Genomic DNA, 19505 nt, shown 5'->3' on the forward strand with positions numbered 1-19505 from the left:
GCCGACAGAGGCTATCATAAGTTTTGTTGTAAATGTGCTCTAACTGCATTGTATGTTACTGGCACGGTATGAAATACCGTGTTTTTCGGTACTGGACTATAAGACGCACCTAGGTTTTAGAGGAGGAAAATAGGGGAAAAAAATTTTGAAGCAAAAAATTGTAAAATATTTAATATATGGGAGTTGTAGTTTTGCAACAGCTGCAAGGCCACATTGACAGGTGACCCTGCAGCTGTACAGGGACGCATAGAGTGTTTTTTTTTTTTTGCGGGGCCAGATGTAGTTTTTAGTTATACCATTTTGAGGAATATCTATTGCTTAGATCACCTTGTATTGAAAAAAAAAACCCCGGCGGTTTAGCACTTGTGATATTGACGTTCACCGTGCAGGAAAACTATTAGTAGACCGGGCATTTTCGGACACTGAGATACCTAATGTGTATGTGTTTGACATCTGATTTTCTACTGTTATATATATTCTAGGGAAAGGAGGTGATTTAGAACTTTTATTTATTTCATTTTTTTATTATATATTTTTAAAGCTTTTTCTTTTTTACTATTTTATTCCCCCCGGGGGGCTTGAACCTGCAGTCACTTGATTGCAAGTCCCATAGACGGCAATACAACTGTATTGCCGTCTATGGGACATTCTGTATATTACTATTACGGCTGATCATAGACCCAGCCGCAATACTAATATATAGCAGTGACAGGCCCGGGAGCCTCATTAGGCTCCCGGTTGTCACCCGAACAGGTCGGCTCCTGCGCTATCGCCACGCAGGAGCCGGCCTGCAACTTTACAGGTATGGGGCCGATGGGGACCGGCCCCGGGGGAGAAGGGGCCGCCAATACAGACCCGGCATCCGCTGTACTAGAGAGGCGGATGCCGGCGAGGGATAGACGCCGGGGCCTGAGACATCGCTACGCTCCTCTGCCCTGCATGAAGCCAGCGGCGGGGGGACGGAGGAGCGGAATAGCATCACTCCTCCACCCACGGTTTTTATACTCCTCCTTTACCCTGTCCCTGCCTTGTTTTGTTCCCAGACATTTTCTGCACTAATAGTTTTTACTATGACTGAATTTTATGCAAAATTTTGAGCAAATGTGGCCTGCCACTTCACTGGAGGAATAAAAAAAAAGGCACCTGTGCCGGCGTCTATCCCTCGCCGGCATCCGCCTCTCTAGTACAGCGGATGCCGGGCGGCCACATTCGGACTATAAGACGCACCCTTCTTTTCCCCCAAAATTGGGGGGAAAAAAAGTGCGTCTTATAGTCCGAAAAATACGGTATATGTGTAAAATACTGTACAGTGAAGGGATGACCTGTCCAGTTAGACAAATGTAAGACAGTGAAGAGCGAGACTAGAAAATATTTTATCAGAAATCTAAACTTGAGGTCAAATCTGATTTGCGTATATTTTTGGGATCTGCAGTGTCCCAGCCTGGACCTTATATCTCTCCCAGCCATTCATGCTATGTAGAACTGGGGGTTGTGCTAGGTCTGGCATTTACATTGTCATAATCTTACAAGTTGTACAGTCTACTGTAGCCCCGATTCAACATTCAAGCTCATCCCACTTACATCACTTAGAGACAATGTGCAGCAGTTAGACTACTTTATTAAATATAAATACCAAACTACTTACCCAGATCTTAGTAAGGGCTAGTTCACATGGGGCACGGTTACGCTGGGTTCACACCAGCGTTCGGCACTCCATATTAGGTTTCAGTCTTCTGCCGGCAGAATACGGAAACCTGTCATGCCGAGTCTGGCCGTGAGCGCCGGTGAGCATTTTGAGCTCTCCGCTTTTTTTTTTTTTTTTTAAACCGGATACAAAGTACTGCATGTCTGACTCTGTGTCCAGTTAAAAAAAAAAAAAAGTTTTTGCTGCGGAGAGCATAAAACACCGGCGCTCACGGCCGGACATTTTTCTAACCCATTCAAATGAATGGGTTTGAAATATGCCGGCAGGTTTCCTTCTCCTGCCCTGTTTTGTGCAGGAAACGGAAACCTGCAGAACGGAGACCCGGGGCACAGATGTGAATGAGCTTACCTTAGGTGTAGCTTGGTCCTGATTTTGACGCGGGAAGCCGCGTCAGAATAGGGCTAAAATGCGCCTGCCACGACTGTCGCAGCTTTCCACAGTCGCAGCTTCCTGTTCCAGAGTAGGCCCAAATGAATGGGCCTAGTCCGGAGGGTGCTGCCACGAGGCGGACGCCGTAGCTGAATCAACCACGGAATCCGCCTAAAGAAAGGGCAGCTTGCTTCTTTTTTCTGTGAGTGGGAACATGCTGCTCACGGAAAAAAGTAATAGACCTCTATTGGGAGGGGGCGAATTCTGATGTGGATTTAGCGCCAAAATCCGCCCCCTCTTGCCCCATGTGAACGAGTCCTAACATCTCACTACAATTTTATTTATTATTTTAAACTGTTTATCTGTAGAGATCATGCAGGCTGCTTGTGTATGTACGGTCTCCTATTTGGCCTATATCGTGGCAAAAAGCAGTAGAGAGAGGGTATATTATCTTTTTATATCCCTTGCTTATGGTAATAGTTTTCTACAGCCTTGTATGTTAAAGCCACAGTGTGGAACACAGGCAGTTCCCAACTGCGATGGGTTCTAGTTTCTCTCATCTATCCTTTTCATTCTTTCAGTTGTGCCCTTGGCTGTGCTCATCTGAACCAGTTGCACTAGAAGTTAAATCTATATGCAGATGACATTCTCCTCTTCTAGACTCAAACCCTCACTTTCTCTACCAAAGTCAATAGCATTTCACTGCACCCATTTCAAGCCTTATAATCAACCCAGATTTCCTTGAAACATACCCATTGAATCCTATGAACTTGCTGTATTAGGGTCATTCCATATCAAGTGATCCAAATAGGAATATTTTTTTTACCTGACGTCTTTAGATTTTTTTTTATTTTTTATGAAGTACAACTTAAGTTAATTACGAATAAAAAGTTTTGAATTTTTTTCTTCATCAGTTAATTTTTTATAGAATTCTAAAGTTTTGAAAAAGTGTGAATTTTGGCCTGGTATGGCTTTACATTTTTTAACATATCTTGGGCTAGAATTAAGATAAATAGGTGGGAGAGGCATCATTTTTCTCAGAGCGGTACCGGCTTTCATTTGATATGTCACAAGACGATGTTTCTTTATATTTTGTTTTGGAGAAATCAAATTCAAAATTTTGATGCGCAATTGTGAAAAAAACGTATGTTCTAAAATTGTGAAAAAATGCATTTGTGTTATTTGTGTTCTTGGTTATATTTGTACAGGTTTTCAACTTGGGACCAAATTGGGATCAATTTTGTTTAATTTTTTTTTTAAGCCTGTGCTTAATCATTTTGAATCATCTGATTTTATGTTTGTGTGAGCTTCTTCCTTTTTTCTTTTCAAATTACAACTTGCTGAATTCAACATTTATATGCAACAATAAAGAGAAACAAAAAACAAATCCCATAAGTGCCAGAATAAATACATCTTATCATCATAACACAACTTGTCCAGCATTTTCAACCTGAATGCATTGAACAAACCGAAAGAAAAAAGCTGCTCTTATCCTCAAGTGCGATTTTCTAAATAGTCTCATCCTAATTATATGTTAACAAGAGTACAAGAACCAATATTTATAACACCTATTTCTACATGGAACAATTGTTTTTTATTATATCACTAAACATGTAATTAATTAAGAAAAATAGTCCAGTAGATAAATCCTCATTCTATAAAATATGAACTACCGTATTTTTCGGACTATAAGACGCACCTAGGTTTTAGAGGAGGAAAATAGGGAAAAAACATTTTGAAGCAAAAACTGGTAAAATATTTAATATATGGGAGTTGTAGTTTTGCAACAGCTGCAAGGCCACATTGACAGGTGACCCTGCAGCTGTACGGGGATGCATAGAGCGTTTTTTTTGCGGGGCCAGCTGTAATTTTTAGTTATACCATTTTGGGGGATATCTATTGCTTAGATCACCTTGTATTGAAAAAAAACAGGAGGTGATTTAGAACTTTTATTTATTTCATATTTTTAAAGCTTTTTTTTTTTTTTTTTACTATTTTATTCCCCCCCGGGGGCTTGAACCTGCTGTCACTTGATCGCAAGTCCCATAGACGGCAATACAACTGTATTGCCGTCTATGGGACATTCTGTCTATTAGTATTACGGCTGGTCATAGAGACCAGCCGCAATACTAATACAGCAGTGACAGGCCGGGGAGCCTCATTAGGCTCCTGGGTGTCACCCGAACAGGTCGGCTCCTGCGATATCGCCGCGCAGGAGCCGGCCTGCAACTTTACAGGTATGGGGCCGGTGGGAACCGGCCCCGGGGGAGAAGGGGCCACGGATACTGACCCGGCATCCGCTGTACTAGAGAGGCGGATGCCGGGGAGGGATAGACGCCGGGGCCTGAGACATCGCTACGATCCTCTGCCCTGCATGAAGCCAGCGGCGGGGGCACGGAGGAGCCCCTGCCGCTGCTGGCTTCATGCAGGGCAGAGGATCGTAGCGATGTCTCAGGCCCCGGCACCTGTAATGGCGTCTATCACTTGCCGGCTTCCGCCTCTCTATTACATCGGATGCCAGGCGCCACCTTCAGACTATAAGACGCACCCTTCTTTTCCCCCAAAATTTTTGGGAAAAAAAGTGCGTCTTATAGTCCGAAAAATACGGTAATCAAACAATTAATAGGACATTTATAAACTACTGGCCTTTTATCATCAATTTGTCCTTTCTAGTGAGTGAAATGTAATCTTGTCCATAAGCGCTTACTAGCAATGGCCATTTCCTTTTGTGTCAAAGAGTATGTCCGGCCTGTCATGGTGTTCGGCTCCACCTGAGTTAATATCTGATTTTTGTTGACTTGTAAAATGTCTGGTTTTCTTGGATACAAAAAGGATGGTGCTGGACCAGAAGGGTGCAAAAAAGTCAATTTTATGTCTTCATTTTCACAATCTTTGGAGAGTACAGTAGCCAGCCACCAGCGCCGATCATATTCACAGGTCACATAACCAGTTATGTCATCCATTGCCAATCTTGTGCCGCCTTCTACCACTTCATGGACTTCACTGTCATTTTAGACCACAGGCTGAACAGATCTGAATTCAAGATTTTTGGAATGACACTGTAATAGTTATATTTTAAAATATTATCCCATCGCGATCCCAACTTGAATTTTGGTACAGATGTGGCTAAGGGCATAGCAGGCCCATGTGCATTTTTTTGAAATGTTTAAATAAAACGTTTTTTTCGGAAATGCGTTTTAAAATTTTGCGTTTGCGTTCACATGGGTAAAATATTAACAAAGATACTCTTGTGACATATTTGGTGAAAGCCTGTATAGTTCTGAGTAGAATGGCGTTTATTTTGTTTATCTTTTTTCTAGCCTAAGTTATGAGGAGAAATGTAAAGGCAGGAAACACCGAAATTCGCACTTTTTCTGAACTTTGAAAATCAATTAAAAAATCAAAAAAAAATTCTAGAATTTTTTTCTTCACATTTTGCATTCTCTGACACACTATTACCAAATAACAAAATCTCAAAAAAATTAAAAATATAGAGGGAAAAATCATTGGTTCACTTGACATGGAATGACCCACTAACCTTTTCAGGACAAAGCCTAAAAGTGCCTTTGTGACCTGGCCTCATTTTTCAAATCTGATGTAACTTTTAGACGATTTAACTTACATAAGTGATTTTGAGTTTTGTTTTTTTTATTTATTGCCACATTGTACTTCAAGTTAGTGGTAAATATCAATATTTTATATAAAAAAAAAAAAAAATGGAAATTTGGGGAAAAAAAAATAAATCACAATTTTCAAAATGTGAAATGCTCTGCCTTTCAAAGAGATAGTTATATCACACAAATACATAATTAAATATCTACCATAACTCTGCTTTATATTGGCATAATCTTTTATTTGACCTTTAATGTATTTTAGATGTTAGAAGGCTTTAAGGTATAACAGCGATTTTCCAGAAAATTTTCCAAGCTAATTTTTTTTTAGGGACCACTTCAGTTCTGAAGGGGATTATAAAGTCTTCTATATTAGAAACCCCATGATTCACCACAATTTTCAAAACTGCAGCCCCCAAATAATTCAAAATGGCATTTAGGAAGTTTGTTAAGCATTTCACAGAAATTAAAATAATATGGAGGTGAAATTTATAAATGTTTTCAATAACACATCCATTTACCCCCAAAATTAACACATTCAAAGGGATAAAGGACAAAATGTCTCTCACAATTTGTTATGCAATTTCTCCTGAGCACAGAAATACCCCACATGTGGCTGTAAACTGATGTTTGGGCACACGGCAGCACATGGAACGGAAGGAGTGACACTGGATGTTTGAAAAGCAGATTTTGCTGGAATAGTTTTCAGGTGCCATGTTTCATTTGCAGAGCCCTTAGAGTACCAATATAAAGGAAACCCCCAAAAAGTGACCACATTTTGGCAACTACACCCCTCACAGACTTTATCACGAGGTATAGTGAACGTTTTGACCGAAGTCTTTTCACAGATTTTATTAACACTGTGTTATGGTCAGCAGGGTTTATTAAAAAAAATAAACAAATAAAAACCCTACGGAGCCCTCTGGGCCATTACTGCAACCAACCTGGTGTGAATACAGACTAACAGTTCCTGTCACTGCCAGCTAAATTAAATGACCAGGTGTGCTCTGTTGCAACTCACAGAGCTCTGAGCAGTCAAAGCAGCCGCACAAATAAACAAGCTGGCTAGCCTGAACTCCAGGACTAGCCAGAGACCAAGTAAACCTGTGTGTGGTAGTTCCACCCAACCACCCAGGCAACTATTGCCAAGCCCACTCCCAGTCACCCTGTCTGGGAATTACAGCTAGCTGACCCTACAGAGTTTTACCACAAACACACACATACAGGGCAGCATGCTGCCTGACAAACAGTGGCATTGCTATCTCAGGGGTCTTTTGCTAACTAGGGCAATGTTTACAGGCTGGAACCCAAACATACATACACACACATCATTTAGGGTTTGGAATGCGATCATAGAGCGCCGGGCGTCCAGACCAGCCCCCTTATATAGGCAAGGGGCGGTCACCAGCAAATAGCCCAGCTGCCCAATCCGAGCGTCCATAGGTCGACACACCTGTCGATCAAATAGTCGACCACGCCCGGCTGTTGCAAGGCAGGTTAACCCTTGCAACCCTGGATTGTGCAGAGGAACAGACAGCGACGCCCATATCATGGCCACAGTCTCTGCACAATCCTAACACACTGGGATATGTAAATGGAAAATTAAAGTAGAAAAAGCCCCCCCATAGTTTGTTACACAATTTCTCCTGAACACGGCAATACCCCACATGTGATCATAATCTGCTGTATGGGAACATGGTGGGGCTTGGAATGGAAAGAGCACTAGTTGGCTTTTGGAGGGCAGATTTTTCTGGAATAGTTTTCAGGTGCCATGTCACATTTGCAGAGCCCCTAAAGTACCAATATAGTGGAAACCTTCAAAAGTAACCCAGTTTTGGAATTTTTTTTTTTCCTATAAACTGTCAATTTAGTCCAAAAATTTTTATTTTTAAAAGAGGATAAGAGAGAAAAAGCTTGCCCAAGTTTGCTTCACAATTTCTTCTGAACACGGCAATATAGTGGGGCTCGGAATGGAAAGAGTGCTATTTGGTTTTGGAAGGCAGATTTTCAGGTACAATGCCACATTTGCAGAGCCCCTAGAGTACCAATACAATGGAAACCACCAAAAAGTGACTATTTTAGAAACTACTTATCATTTTGAGCCAAAGAGTGCTTCCTGAAAATTAATGTATAGAGTGAAAATTTACATTTTTAAACAAATATGCCATTTCGGGGCCCAATATGTTGCACCCACTTTGTGTCATCAGAGACATGCACTCTTAAAACTATTAAGTGGGCTACACATGTATGACACTGTTGTACCCAGGATAATGTACTTAATGTGATATGTGGGTATAAACTGTTGAACCCAACTGTTGGCAGATCCCAAACAAAACCTGGATTTCTTGCTAAAGATAAGGGCCCAGTTTATCACACGGTTCATGTTCACAACACCGATGCAAACAAGGTGATAGTGGCAGAGACGTGTGTTAAGATCATGTCCTGGTACACCAGGAAACTGTGAGAGTTGTCCATGCCTGTCAGCAGACCAATCAATCTTTGCATGCCCTCACATAACCACTTCTCCTAACAAATGCGTCAGAATGGTCTAAATGGTATGCAATCCTGCTTCTCCATCCAATAATGGGCCCACTCTAAAGTATTTCCACTGGGCGGCAGAATGTCATCAATATCACAGAGCAGCAAGAGGTACACTTCTCAAAAGCAGAGAGCCTTTTTTTGGGACAGCAGGGAACGCTTCTTTAGGCCAAGGCCCCACGTGTCAAGCCACAGGCAAAAAAATGCTGTGAATGTTTTTCACAGAAAGCCTGCAGAGTTTCCTTAGGTATTACTGACATTTTGCAATTTCAAAAGAGTTTTTGAAATAACAGCTTTTTCACTGCTTTTTTGCTGCAATATGTGGTTGGGATTACCCAGAATGCTATCTACTTTCAGGTAACGTAAAAGGCACTCTTGTGGCAAAACCCAGTGTCTAATAAGACAACAGCTGTAATCATTTACATATCTACCTGAGATCATAAGGCAAGGGTAGAATGCTTCACTTATAGTTTTATCTATATTATGATTAAAAGTTACGTGGGGTAAATAAGGACCCAGGCATTCTAAAGTGACTGTGGATACCCACTTAGATTCCATCCATTTAGTAGAAGGCCATTCAATGCTCTTGCATCAAAAAGTGAGTTGTATTGCGAAGGACACAAATAAAACATCAATAAATATACAGCATAGACAATGCAGGATACTTTTTGCATATGATATTTATACTGAGTAAAATCACATATTTCACAAAGCAAACATTTCATTTTATATCCATGTTAAATATATTAGGATATACTCAATATAAGTTAATTTATAACTTTTACAAAAATAGGATGGACAAGAAAAAGTTTGTCAACTTTATTCAAAAAGGTGGTTTAGCAAAAAAAAAAAAAAAGTCACTAAATTCATAACCATTAAAAGAATTGTCTAAATGTAATAAAATATACTTTAAAAGGCCAGAAATCAAATGGCAAGTTTAAGAACAAACCTGTATTACAAACGAAAGATATACTGGACCTCGTGTGGTGAACATGGCTCTCAAAAAGTGTGTGTAAAAGGAAACTGGTTGCATGTAAATTAATTGGATTTCTTTGAGGCCGCCTCAAGTTCTGGTCCAAAATACGGGTAGCCGCAACTGGTTGACGATGCAGTGAATGAATGGGCCTAGTCGGGAGGAGGCAGTGTCTTTAGGCGGATTCGTGAGACGACTCCGCCTGAAGAATGATCATGTCAGTTCTTTTTTCTGGGTGCGGGAACAAACGGCTCCTGACAAAAAGAACTGACCAGCTCCCATACCGGGCATACCAAGACATGTTACCCCTGAAAAGCTAAAGTTGGTTTGAATGCAAATCTTAGAAAAATGTGTATACAGAATTGTCCATAAAAACATGCATTGTATTTGTCTATAGATTTGGTTTAGCTAAGCTTTTATTTCTTTCTCGCAGCTCAGTAAAAGGTCTTCGAAGAAAGTCACCTCAGTGAGCTTCATCATGCCTACTGTGGTGTCCTGTAAAGTGCGGATATGATCTATTGCGTTTTTAAGCATCTGATCCCTGTTTTCATACGCTCCTTGTGTTTCTTCACCATCTACACTCGACTTCACATACTGCAACATGTAATTCTTGATGGTGCCTCCTTCTTCCATTAAAGTATTGTGAATGCAGGGCAGATCTTCTAGAGTCGCCAAGTTCAGCATGTGTATCAAAGCCTGGCATATTTGTGCTCGTAAACTAGAACAATATTTAAACTCCAGGAAATCTTGCGTGTCCTCACTTTTTTGCAATGCTGTGATTAAAGAATTCCAGATACTGCTGAATTGTTCAATATTTCCATACTGTTCCCTAGTTGAAGGTGTGGATAATGCCATTGCGGATTTGATCCTGACTTTAAAGTTCTTACAGGATTTGACAACAGTGGTTAAGGCATTATAAGCATCAGCACTCCATGTAGCTTTACCTGTAAATAAAATATTACTTATCTTTCAATATCTTAAATAACTAAGAACATAATGGAAAAATCACCAAAATGAATGCATTCAATTCTCATAAAGAACCTTTAAAGCGTCCTTCTTGATATAAACAACTTTTCATAAATTAATGAAAATAATAAACTTTGTAACATAACTTAAAGAGATGTTTCCTTCACCACTGTTCTGCTCCTTATTTTCAGTCTGACTGTTCACATTATATGTCTGCATGCAGAAGACGGAAACCTGTCAGACCGGGTCCGGCCGTGAGCGTTTTATGCTCTCTGCCGCGAAACCGGTTTTTAAAAATCGGACACAGAGTACTGCATGTCCAACTCTGTGTCTGATTGAAAAAAAAACGGTTTCGTGGTGGAGAGCATAAAACGCTCACCGGCGCTCCCTCCTGGACATCTTTCAAACCCATTCAAATGAATGGGTTTGAAAGAGTCCTGCAGGTTTCTGTCTCCTGCCTCTGTTTTGTGCAGGAAACGGAAACCTGCAGAACGGAAACCGGGCGCAGATGTGAACGAGCCCTTAGCAGTAAATGAGTGTGGCAGATCAGTAAGTGTGGAAGGGTCTAAGACTGTCATAAACTGACAAAAAGTACAAACATTTACACAGCATGTTGTACAAAGCTACTCACCAAGTGGAAGTGCCGTGTTTTTGAACACATTTCCCAATGCATAGCAGGCATTCCATTTTACTTTCATAGTTCCATCACCAAGTACTGTTGCGATTAGGGCCTGAATTGAGCTTTCAAGGCTTTCACTAAACCTTGGTTTTACAATATGATATGGCTGCAAAAAATGGAGAAGGTTTCCCAAGGCCCGGACAGCGTTGCTTTTTACCTGAAAACAATATATTTACATCATAAAGCCAAATCTGTCAACTAGTACAATATTACACATGATAACGGATTTGCCCAATTTCTAAAATTTACAAAGATTGCTTTTGGGCGTTAACACCTTGCCCTCGTTTCTGGAGTGAATTAAACAGAAGAGACACATCTAAAGTGATTCATTTATGTTTTCCATTCCTTTTCAGTAGGCAGTAAAATCTGCATCATTGTAAATAGTTTCCTGGCATTTACGGTTGATTTTGCATGTGGGGCACATAGTTTTATTTATTTATTTTTTTTTAAATCAGAAGGGGTGGGGAAAGATATGCCACTTGTCTCTAGTTATCCTTTATTTTATAACATTATTTCTTATTGCCAATTTCTGCGATTAACTGGGATTACTATATTACTACTAGCTACAGGGGGAATACAGCGCTGATTAAGACTGATTAAGGCTGATTAAGCCTAGCACTTGGTAAACATATTACTGGGACTGGAGCAGGAAGCGTCATGGAAGCAGGTGGTATACAAGTGGGAAGTAAATCTATTCTCAACCCAACAGGCATAGGATTGGCAACGGACACAAAAAAACTCTCTAAATACAATATTAATCCTCAATAAAAGATTTTATACACAATTTTATAACATTTTATGGGACAGACTAATTTCTTGTATATATGTAGTTATAGACCATATAAAACGTCTTCTACCAACCACACACACACTTAAAGGGGTATTCGAATGACCATAATCATATGTATATTTGTAGATAATTAAAAGTTAAACATTTTTTCAAATATAAATAGTTCAAAATTTTCTCTAACCATTTTAGTGGTGACCTCTGTTGTCTTAATCGGTTGCCAATGGATACGACCACAAATGCAGAAACTATATATGGTCTGGGACTTGTCAGGAAGCCAGCCATGATTTTCTTATTGTAGCCGGGATATCAGGTAGAGACACTACATGTATCAGAAGATATCACGGCAACAATAAGGAAATCATGGCTGATTTTCTGACCTTAAATTCCTGCATTCATGGCCATATCCACTGGCAACCGATCAAGGTAACTTATGATTACAAGATATTTAGAGAAAATCTTTAAAGTGACCCTATCATTAAAACTCATTTTTTTCCGCCTACCACGTAGGAATAGCCTTAATAAAGGCTATTCTTCTCCTACCTTTAGATGTCTTCTCCGTGCCGCCGTTCAGTATATAATCCGTTTTTCATCAGTATGCAAATGAGTTCTCAAACAGCACTGGGGGCGTCCCCAATGCTGCGAGAGAACTCTACAGCGCCGCCAATACTGTGTAAGCGGCCATTTTGTTGTGGCCGGCGGGCATGCACAGTCGGCTTTTCCCTAGGCCCGAGGCCTAGAAGTTTGAAGCCAACGCTGGAAGAAGACGCTGGAAGAGGACGTTGAAGAATTCTCTTGCAGCATTGGTGACGCCCCCAGTGCTGTTTGAGCGCTGGGAACTGCCCCCAGTGCTGTGAGAGAACTCATTTGCATACTGACAAAAACCCGGATTATATACCGAACGGCGGCGCGGTGAAGACATCTAAAGGTAGGAGAAGAATTGCCTTTCTTAAAGCTATTCCTAGGTGGTTGGCAGAAAAAAAATTGAGTTTAATTACTTATATTTGCAAAAATATTTATCTTTTAACCATCTACAAAATTATGCAATTTTACCACAAACCGCAGTGTTTTGACAGCTTTATGGAGCTTTATTTCTGTCTGCTGCAAAACTGCATTAATTTGTAATAAAGCCTCATTCATAAGCTACAGTACAATCACTACTGCTATCCACAACATTTTTAATATCTAGTAAACTTATTTCTTAAAATAAACACTGTGTGGGATACCATTCCTAACACTTACTGCATGCAGAGATACAGAAGCCACCTTGTTTAATATTTTACAATACGAAACTGCATACAGTACCTTATCTTTGTCTTTTGATGCTTCAGTTGCCAACCTCAGCATTTTTAGAAGTAACAGGTCTGAAAATTCTTCCTGAAAAGTCTGTCCCATAGACTCCCTGAATAAAGAATAATAAATTACATTTAAAATAAATATATAAATAAATAAAATACACATACTGACTTTCTGTAGCTGAGCCCTTTCTGATGTGATATTCCCTCAGAAGACAACGAAAGCTACTGGAAACCCATTGAAAGAGTTAACACTGTACCACAGTGATAACTACAGTGCAAGTGTAAGTGTGTGTATATATATATATATATATATATATATATATATATATATATATATATATATATATATACACACACACACACATATACACTCACCGGCCACTTTATTAGGTACACTTGTCCAACTGCTCGTTAACACTTAATTTCTAATCAGCCAATCACATGGCGGCAACTCAGTGCATTTAGGCATGTAGACATGGTCAAGACAATCTCCTGCAGTTCAAACCGAGCATCAGTATGGGGAAGAAAGGTGATTTGAGTGCCTTTGAACGTGGCATGGTTGTTGGTGCCAGAAGGGCTGGTCTGAGTATTTCAGAAACTGCTGATCTACTGGGATTTTCACGCACAACCATCTCTAGGGTTTACAGAGAATGGTCCGAAAAAGAAAAAACATCCAGTGAGCGGCAGTTCTGTGGGCGGAAATGCGTTGTTGATGCCAGAGGTCAGAGGAGAATGGCCAGACTGGTTCGAGCTGATAGAAAGGCAACAGTGACTCAAATAGCCACCCGTTACAACCAAGGTAGCCAGAAGAGCATCTCTGAACGCACAGTACGTCGAACTTTGAGGCAGATGGGCTACAGCAGCCGAAGACCACACCGGGTGCCACTCCTTTCAGCTAAGAACAGGAAACTGAGGCTACAATTTGCACAAGCTCATCGAAATTGGACAATTGAAGATTGGAAAAACCTTGCCTGGTCTGAGGAGTCTCGATTTCTGCTGCGACATTCGGATGGTAGGGTCAGAATTTGGCGTCAACAACATGAAAGCATGGATCCATCCTGCCTTGTATCAACGGTTCAGGCTGGTGGTGGTGGTGTCATGGTGTGGGGAATATTTTCTTGGCACTCTTTGGGCCCCTTGGTACCAATTGAGCATCGTTGCAACGCCAAAGCCTACCTGAGTATTGTTGCTGACCATGTCCATCCCTTTATGACCACAATGTACCCAACATCTGATGGCTACTTTCAGCAGGATAATGCGCCATGTCATAAAGCTGGAATCATCTCAGACTGGTTTCTTGAACATGACAATGAGTTCACTGTACTCCAATGGCCTCCACAGTCACCAGATCTCAATCCAATAGAGCATCTTTGGGATGTGGTGGAACGGGAGATTCGCATCATGGATGTGCAGCCGACAAATCTGCGGCAACTGTGTGATGCCATCATGTCAATATGGACCAAAATCTCTGAGGAATGCTTCCAGCACCTTGTTGAATCTATGCCACGAAGAATTGAGGCAGTTCTGAAGGCAAAAGGGGGTCCAACCCGTTACTAGCATGGTGTACCTAATAATGTGGCCGGTGAGTATATATATATATATATATATATATATATATATATATATATATAACCAAAAAATTATCTATCTATATATTATAATTATTATATATATAATTATTTTACGAGATATATATATATATATATATATATAATTATTTTATATTTTAAATATATATATATATATATATATATATATATATATATATATATATATACATACATATACACACACATATATACAGTCCTATGAAAAAGTTTGGGCACCCCTATTAATCTTAATCATTTTTAGTTCTAAATATTTTGGTGTTTGCAGCAGCCATTTCAGTTTGATATATCTAATAACTGATGGACACAGTAATATTTCAGGATTGAAATGAGGTTTATTGTACTAACAGAAAATGTGCAATATGCATTAAACCAAAATTTGACCGGTGCAAAAGTATGGGCACCTCAACAGAAAAGTGGCATTAATATTTAGTAGATCCTCCTTTTGCAAAGATAACGGCCTGTAGTCGCTTCTTGTAGCTTTTAATCAGTTCCTGGATCCTGGATGAAGGGATTTTGGACCATTCCTCTTTCAAAACAATTCAAGTTCAGTTAAGTTTGATGGTCACCAAGCATGGACAACCCGCTTCAAATCATCCCACAGATGTTCAATGATATTCAGGTCTGGGGACTGGGATGGCCATTCCAGAACATTGTAATTGTTCCTCTGCATGAATGCAGAGTTGATTTGGAGCGGTGTTTTGGATCATTGTCTTGCTGAAATATCCATCCCCGGCGTAACTTCAACTTCGTCACTGATTCTTGGACATTATTCTCAAGAATCTGCTGATACTGAGTGGAATCCATGCAACCCTCAACTTTAACAAGATTCCCGGTGCCGGCATTGGCCACACAGCCCCAAAGCATGATGGAACCTCCACCAAATTTTACAGTGGCTAGCAAGTGTTTTTCTTGGAATGCTGTTATTTTTTGGACGCCATGCATAATGCCTTTTTGTATGACCAAACAACTCAATCTTTGTTTCATCAGTCCACAGGACCTTCTTCCAAAATGAAGCTGGCTTGTCCAAATGTGCTTTTACATACCTCAGGCGACTCTGTTTGTGGCGTGCTTGCAGAAACAGCTTCTTTCTCATCAATCTCCCATACAGCTTCTCCTTGTGCAAAGTGCGCTGTATTGTTGACCGATGCACAGTGACACCATCTGCAGCAAGATGATGCTGCAGCTCTTTGGAGGTGGTCTGTGGATTGTCCTTGACTGTTCTCACAATTCTTCTCTGCCTTTCTGATATTTTTCTTGGCCTGCCACTTCTGGGCTTAACAAGAACTGTCCCTGTGGTCTTCCATTTCCTCACTATGTTCCTCACAGTGGAAATTGACAGGTTAAATCTCTGAGACAACTTTTTGTATCCTTCCCCTGAACAACTATGTTGAACAATCTTTGTTTTCAGATCATTTGAGAGTGGGCTGTCCATGCTCGGCGACCATCAAACTTAATTGAACTTGAATTGTTTTGTAAAGAGGAATGGTCCAAAATCCCTTCATCCAGGATCCAGGAACTGATTAAAAGCTACAGGAAGCAACTAGAGGCTGTTATCTTTGCAAAAGGAGGATCTACTAAATTTTAATGTCACTTTTCCGTTGAGGTGCCCATACTTTTACACCGGTCAAATTTTGGTTTAATATATATTGCACATTTTCTGTTAGTACAATAAACCTCATTTCAATCCAGAAATAATACTGTGTCCATCAGTTATCAGATATATCAAACTGAAATGGCTGCTGCAAACACAAAAATATTTAGAACTAAAAATGATTAAGATTAATAGGGGTGCCCAAACTTTTTCATAGGACTGTGTATATATATATATATATATATATATATATATATATATATATATCTATCATACACACAGCAGAGTTAACCTGAAGACAACAAAAATAAATTCATTTAAAGTCATTGAAAAGGGTTTTTCAAATAGCTTTTCATTGGCTTTTGTCGTCTTCTGTGAAAAGATATCACTCTGCAGCAGTTTAACCAATTGTAGAAGTTCAGGTTAACTCTACAAATCACTCATGCTATCAGATTCTTCCAAGCAGCCTCCATTTGCTTTGACAGCAATGCACACCCTTGGCATTCTCTCAATCAGCCTTATGAGGTAGTCTCGTGGAATGGTTTTGAAATAACATATATACCTTGTGAAGAGTTAATTTGTGGAATTTTTGCCTTCATAATGTGTTCCAGACCATCAGTTGTGTTGTGCATAGGTAGAATTGATATACAGTTCCATTCAGCATTTAGCCCTACTATTTAACTACTGTTCTAACCCACATTATGGCAAAAAAACGCACTAAGCTAAGTAAAAACAAACAGTACCTCATTACTTTAAGACATGAATAGGGCTACAGAGGAGACTAAAAATTTGCAAATGGTGTCAAGAATTTTGTTTGAGCTTGGCATCATTTATATCTACCACACTCAGCTGCAAGTATTGAAGATTGCTTTATCCTAAGATGCAGTGAATAGAATGATGAAGCAGGAAGACTAGCTTCCTGCTCTACCATTGAGGCAACTGCTAGTAATGACTGCGGAAGAAGAAGAAAATTACTTGGGCCAAACAAACACAATTTAATGGCATTAGACCACTGGATATCCATACAATGGTCTGATGAGTCAAAATTTGAGAATTATGATTCCAATCCCCATGTCTTATTGAGACACACAAAAGGTGAGTGGATGATTTCCACATATGTGCTTCCCACTGTCAAGCACAGAAGAGGAAATGTGGTGGTATGATTTGGGCGATTTATTCAAAATTCAAAGCATTGTTAACCAGCATTCTGTAGTGAAATGTCATCCATATCTAGATGCACTTAGTGGGACCATCACTTTTTTTTCCCAACAGGACAATTATACATCTCTATGTAAGGGTTATCTGACCTGAAAGGAAAATAATGGAGTGCTTCATTCAGAAGACATAGCCTCTAGCCAACCGAAAACCAATTGAGATGGTTTGGGATACGTTGGACCACAAAGTAAAGGAAAAGCAGTCAATAAGTGCATAGCACCTCTGGGACCTCCTTCAAGACTTTAGGAGAACCATGACTACATAATGAAGCTGCTTCAGAGAATGCCAGGAGTGTGCACAACTGTCATTAAAAAAAACAAACATAAGGGGCTACATTTAAGGATCTAAAATATAAAACATAGGAGCCACACGGTGGCTCAGTGGTTAGCACTGCAGCCTTGCAGCGCTGGGGTCCTGGTTTTCAAATCCTGCCAAGGACAAAAAACCATCTGCAAGGAGTTTGTATGTTCTCCCTGTGTTTGCATGGAATTCCATCCCATATTCCAAAGACATACTGATAGGGAAAAATGTACATTCTACATTAAAAAAAAAAAAAAGTATAAAACATGTTTGGGTCTGTTAAATTTTTTTTGCCTCCTACTTATAATTCTATATCTGTTTCTTTCTTTCTTTCTTTTTCTACTTTGTAGAATACAGAAGGAAAGCGAATCTAAATCATGATGTCCAAAGCACCACGTGTAGGCCTTCCAGATGCAATCATAGATTTTTGCGGAATGAGGCTCGCAAGCCTTGAGCATAGTCTGGATGACTGGCTCAGAGAAACCATAAAACCTTAGAACCTTGGCTTCAACAGTCACGCTGTTAAACTCAGCCAAGATAAGGTGAGATGGTATAACAGACCCTGACAAAGAAGGTTTGCTTTTGTGCTATGCTGGAAGAGGCCAAGGAGTGTCCGCCATTTGGAACATATTCGCTGCATACCAGGCCCTGGAAGGCCAATCTGTGGCCACCAGAACAGTTGGAACCCTCTCATCCTTGAGTTTCTAGAAACCAACCAGGGAATGATCAAGCCAATGATGATGAGGGCCAGGGGTCCAGAGATCTGGCCACATAGCAGGGGAGCTTGTGGTTCGGATAGGATGTTAACGTTTATGTGAAAGCCTCGTTAGTAGGCTGAAACTGCAGTTATTGAAGTGGTTGCCCCATTTATCTGAGAACACTCCATTAGGAAACAAAGGAAGATGTTTCAATTTGAGGCAACTAAGCATCAGGTTTTCACTTCGATACACCAGGAGGAATTCATGCAGGAAATGACTAGTTTAGTCAAATAACAGAGATTCATGTGTTTAAAAAAAGTTTACTCAACATCATCCCATACGAGAGTTCTTTTTTCGCTTGTGGGTATGGGATCAGGTGAAGTCCATTTTCATTATGAACATGTGAATATAAAGCTGTCAGCGCAACAAGTGGTAAGGACACAATGCCACCACGTATCGGAGAACCACAGATGAACCGTGGCAATGGAAATGTGAAGGTAGGCATTTTGAATGTTTATGGACAGATTAGTTGTGGACGCCACCACTGATCACAGGGACTTCATGTGGAACCACCAGATGCAGAAAGGAAGGTGGTCAACATAACCTCCCGACCTTATAGAGGCTCAGATTTAAGAACAGTCTTGTGCCCAGAAGAAATGGACAGAGCAGGGACTACATGGCTTTTCTATGGGTGACTCCTAGGGTTGGAAAGGGAGAGGGATATTGCTGAGGGGCGTTTCCACCACAAGGTTTCCAGACTGCTTAAGTCTACAAGGACACCTATAGCCTGGATAAGGGAGGTGCCTGGGGGAAATCCTGGGAAGGATTTTGTGACAGGCACTGGACGCAGACTGGTGGAATGGTAGTGGTACATGTATGGCGGGTGCAAGAAAAATGAAAGTGGATAAAAATGAGGTAGCACCAGCATGGGCCAAAAAACGGTGTGACTCTTTGCAGGAAGAGGACATCACAGTGGAAAAGAGGTCCAGATGGGAAGGGAAGTAGATCTAGGGCTAACCTAGCAGGAACTGCATCCAACTCCTGCAGTGGAAGGCTGTACAGAGAGGTTCTGCAGGAGCTGGGTCCCACCAGGCTGGCTAAGGTGGTGCTGCTGTTGGGCTACTTGTGCATGCTTACTGGAAGCAAAAAAAAAAAAATGTATCCA

General features: G+C 40.4%; 1 protein-coding gene across 1 annotated transcript in view; it reads right to left on the reverse strand.

The window, feature by feature from the left end:
- Positions 1 to 9487: 9487 nt before the first annotated feature.
- HEATR6 (HEAT repeat containing 6) overlaps positions 9488 to 19505 on the reverse strand; it is a 50974-nt gene continuing 40956 nt past the window's right edge. Inside the window, exons 18-20 of the mRNA XM_075264377.1 lie at positions 12934 to 13030; positions 10794 to 10998; positions 9488 to 10140 (exon numbers count right to left, since the gene is read on the reverse strand). Coding sequence (XP_075120478.1) covers positions 9605 to 10140; positions 10794 to 10998; positions 12934 to 13030 — 838 coding nt within the window. The 3' untranslated portion in view covers positions 9488 to 9604. The remainder of the gene's footprint in view (positions 10141 to 10793; positions 10999 to 12933; positions 13031 to 19505) is intronic.

This window comes from Leptodactylus fuscus, chromosome 2, assembly GCF_031893055.1.
Source record: "Leptodactylus fuscus isolate aLepFus1 chromosome 2, aLepFus1.hap2, whole genome shotgun sequence".
In the NCBI taxonomy this organism is placed as follows: Eukaryota; Metazoa; Chordata; class Amphibia; order Anura; family Leptodactylidae; genus Leptodactylus; species Leptodactylus fuscus.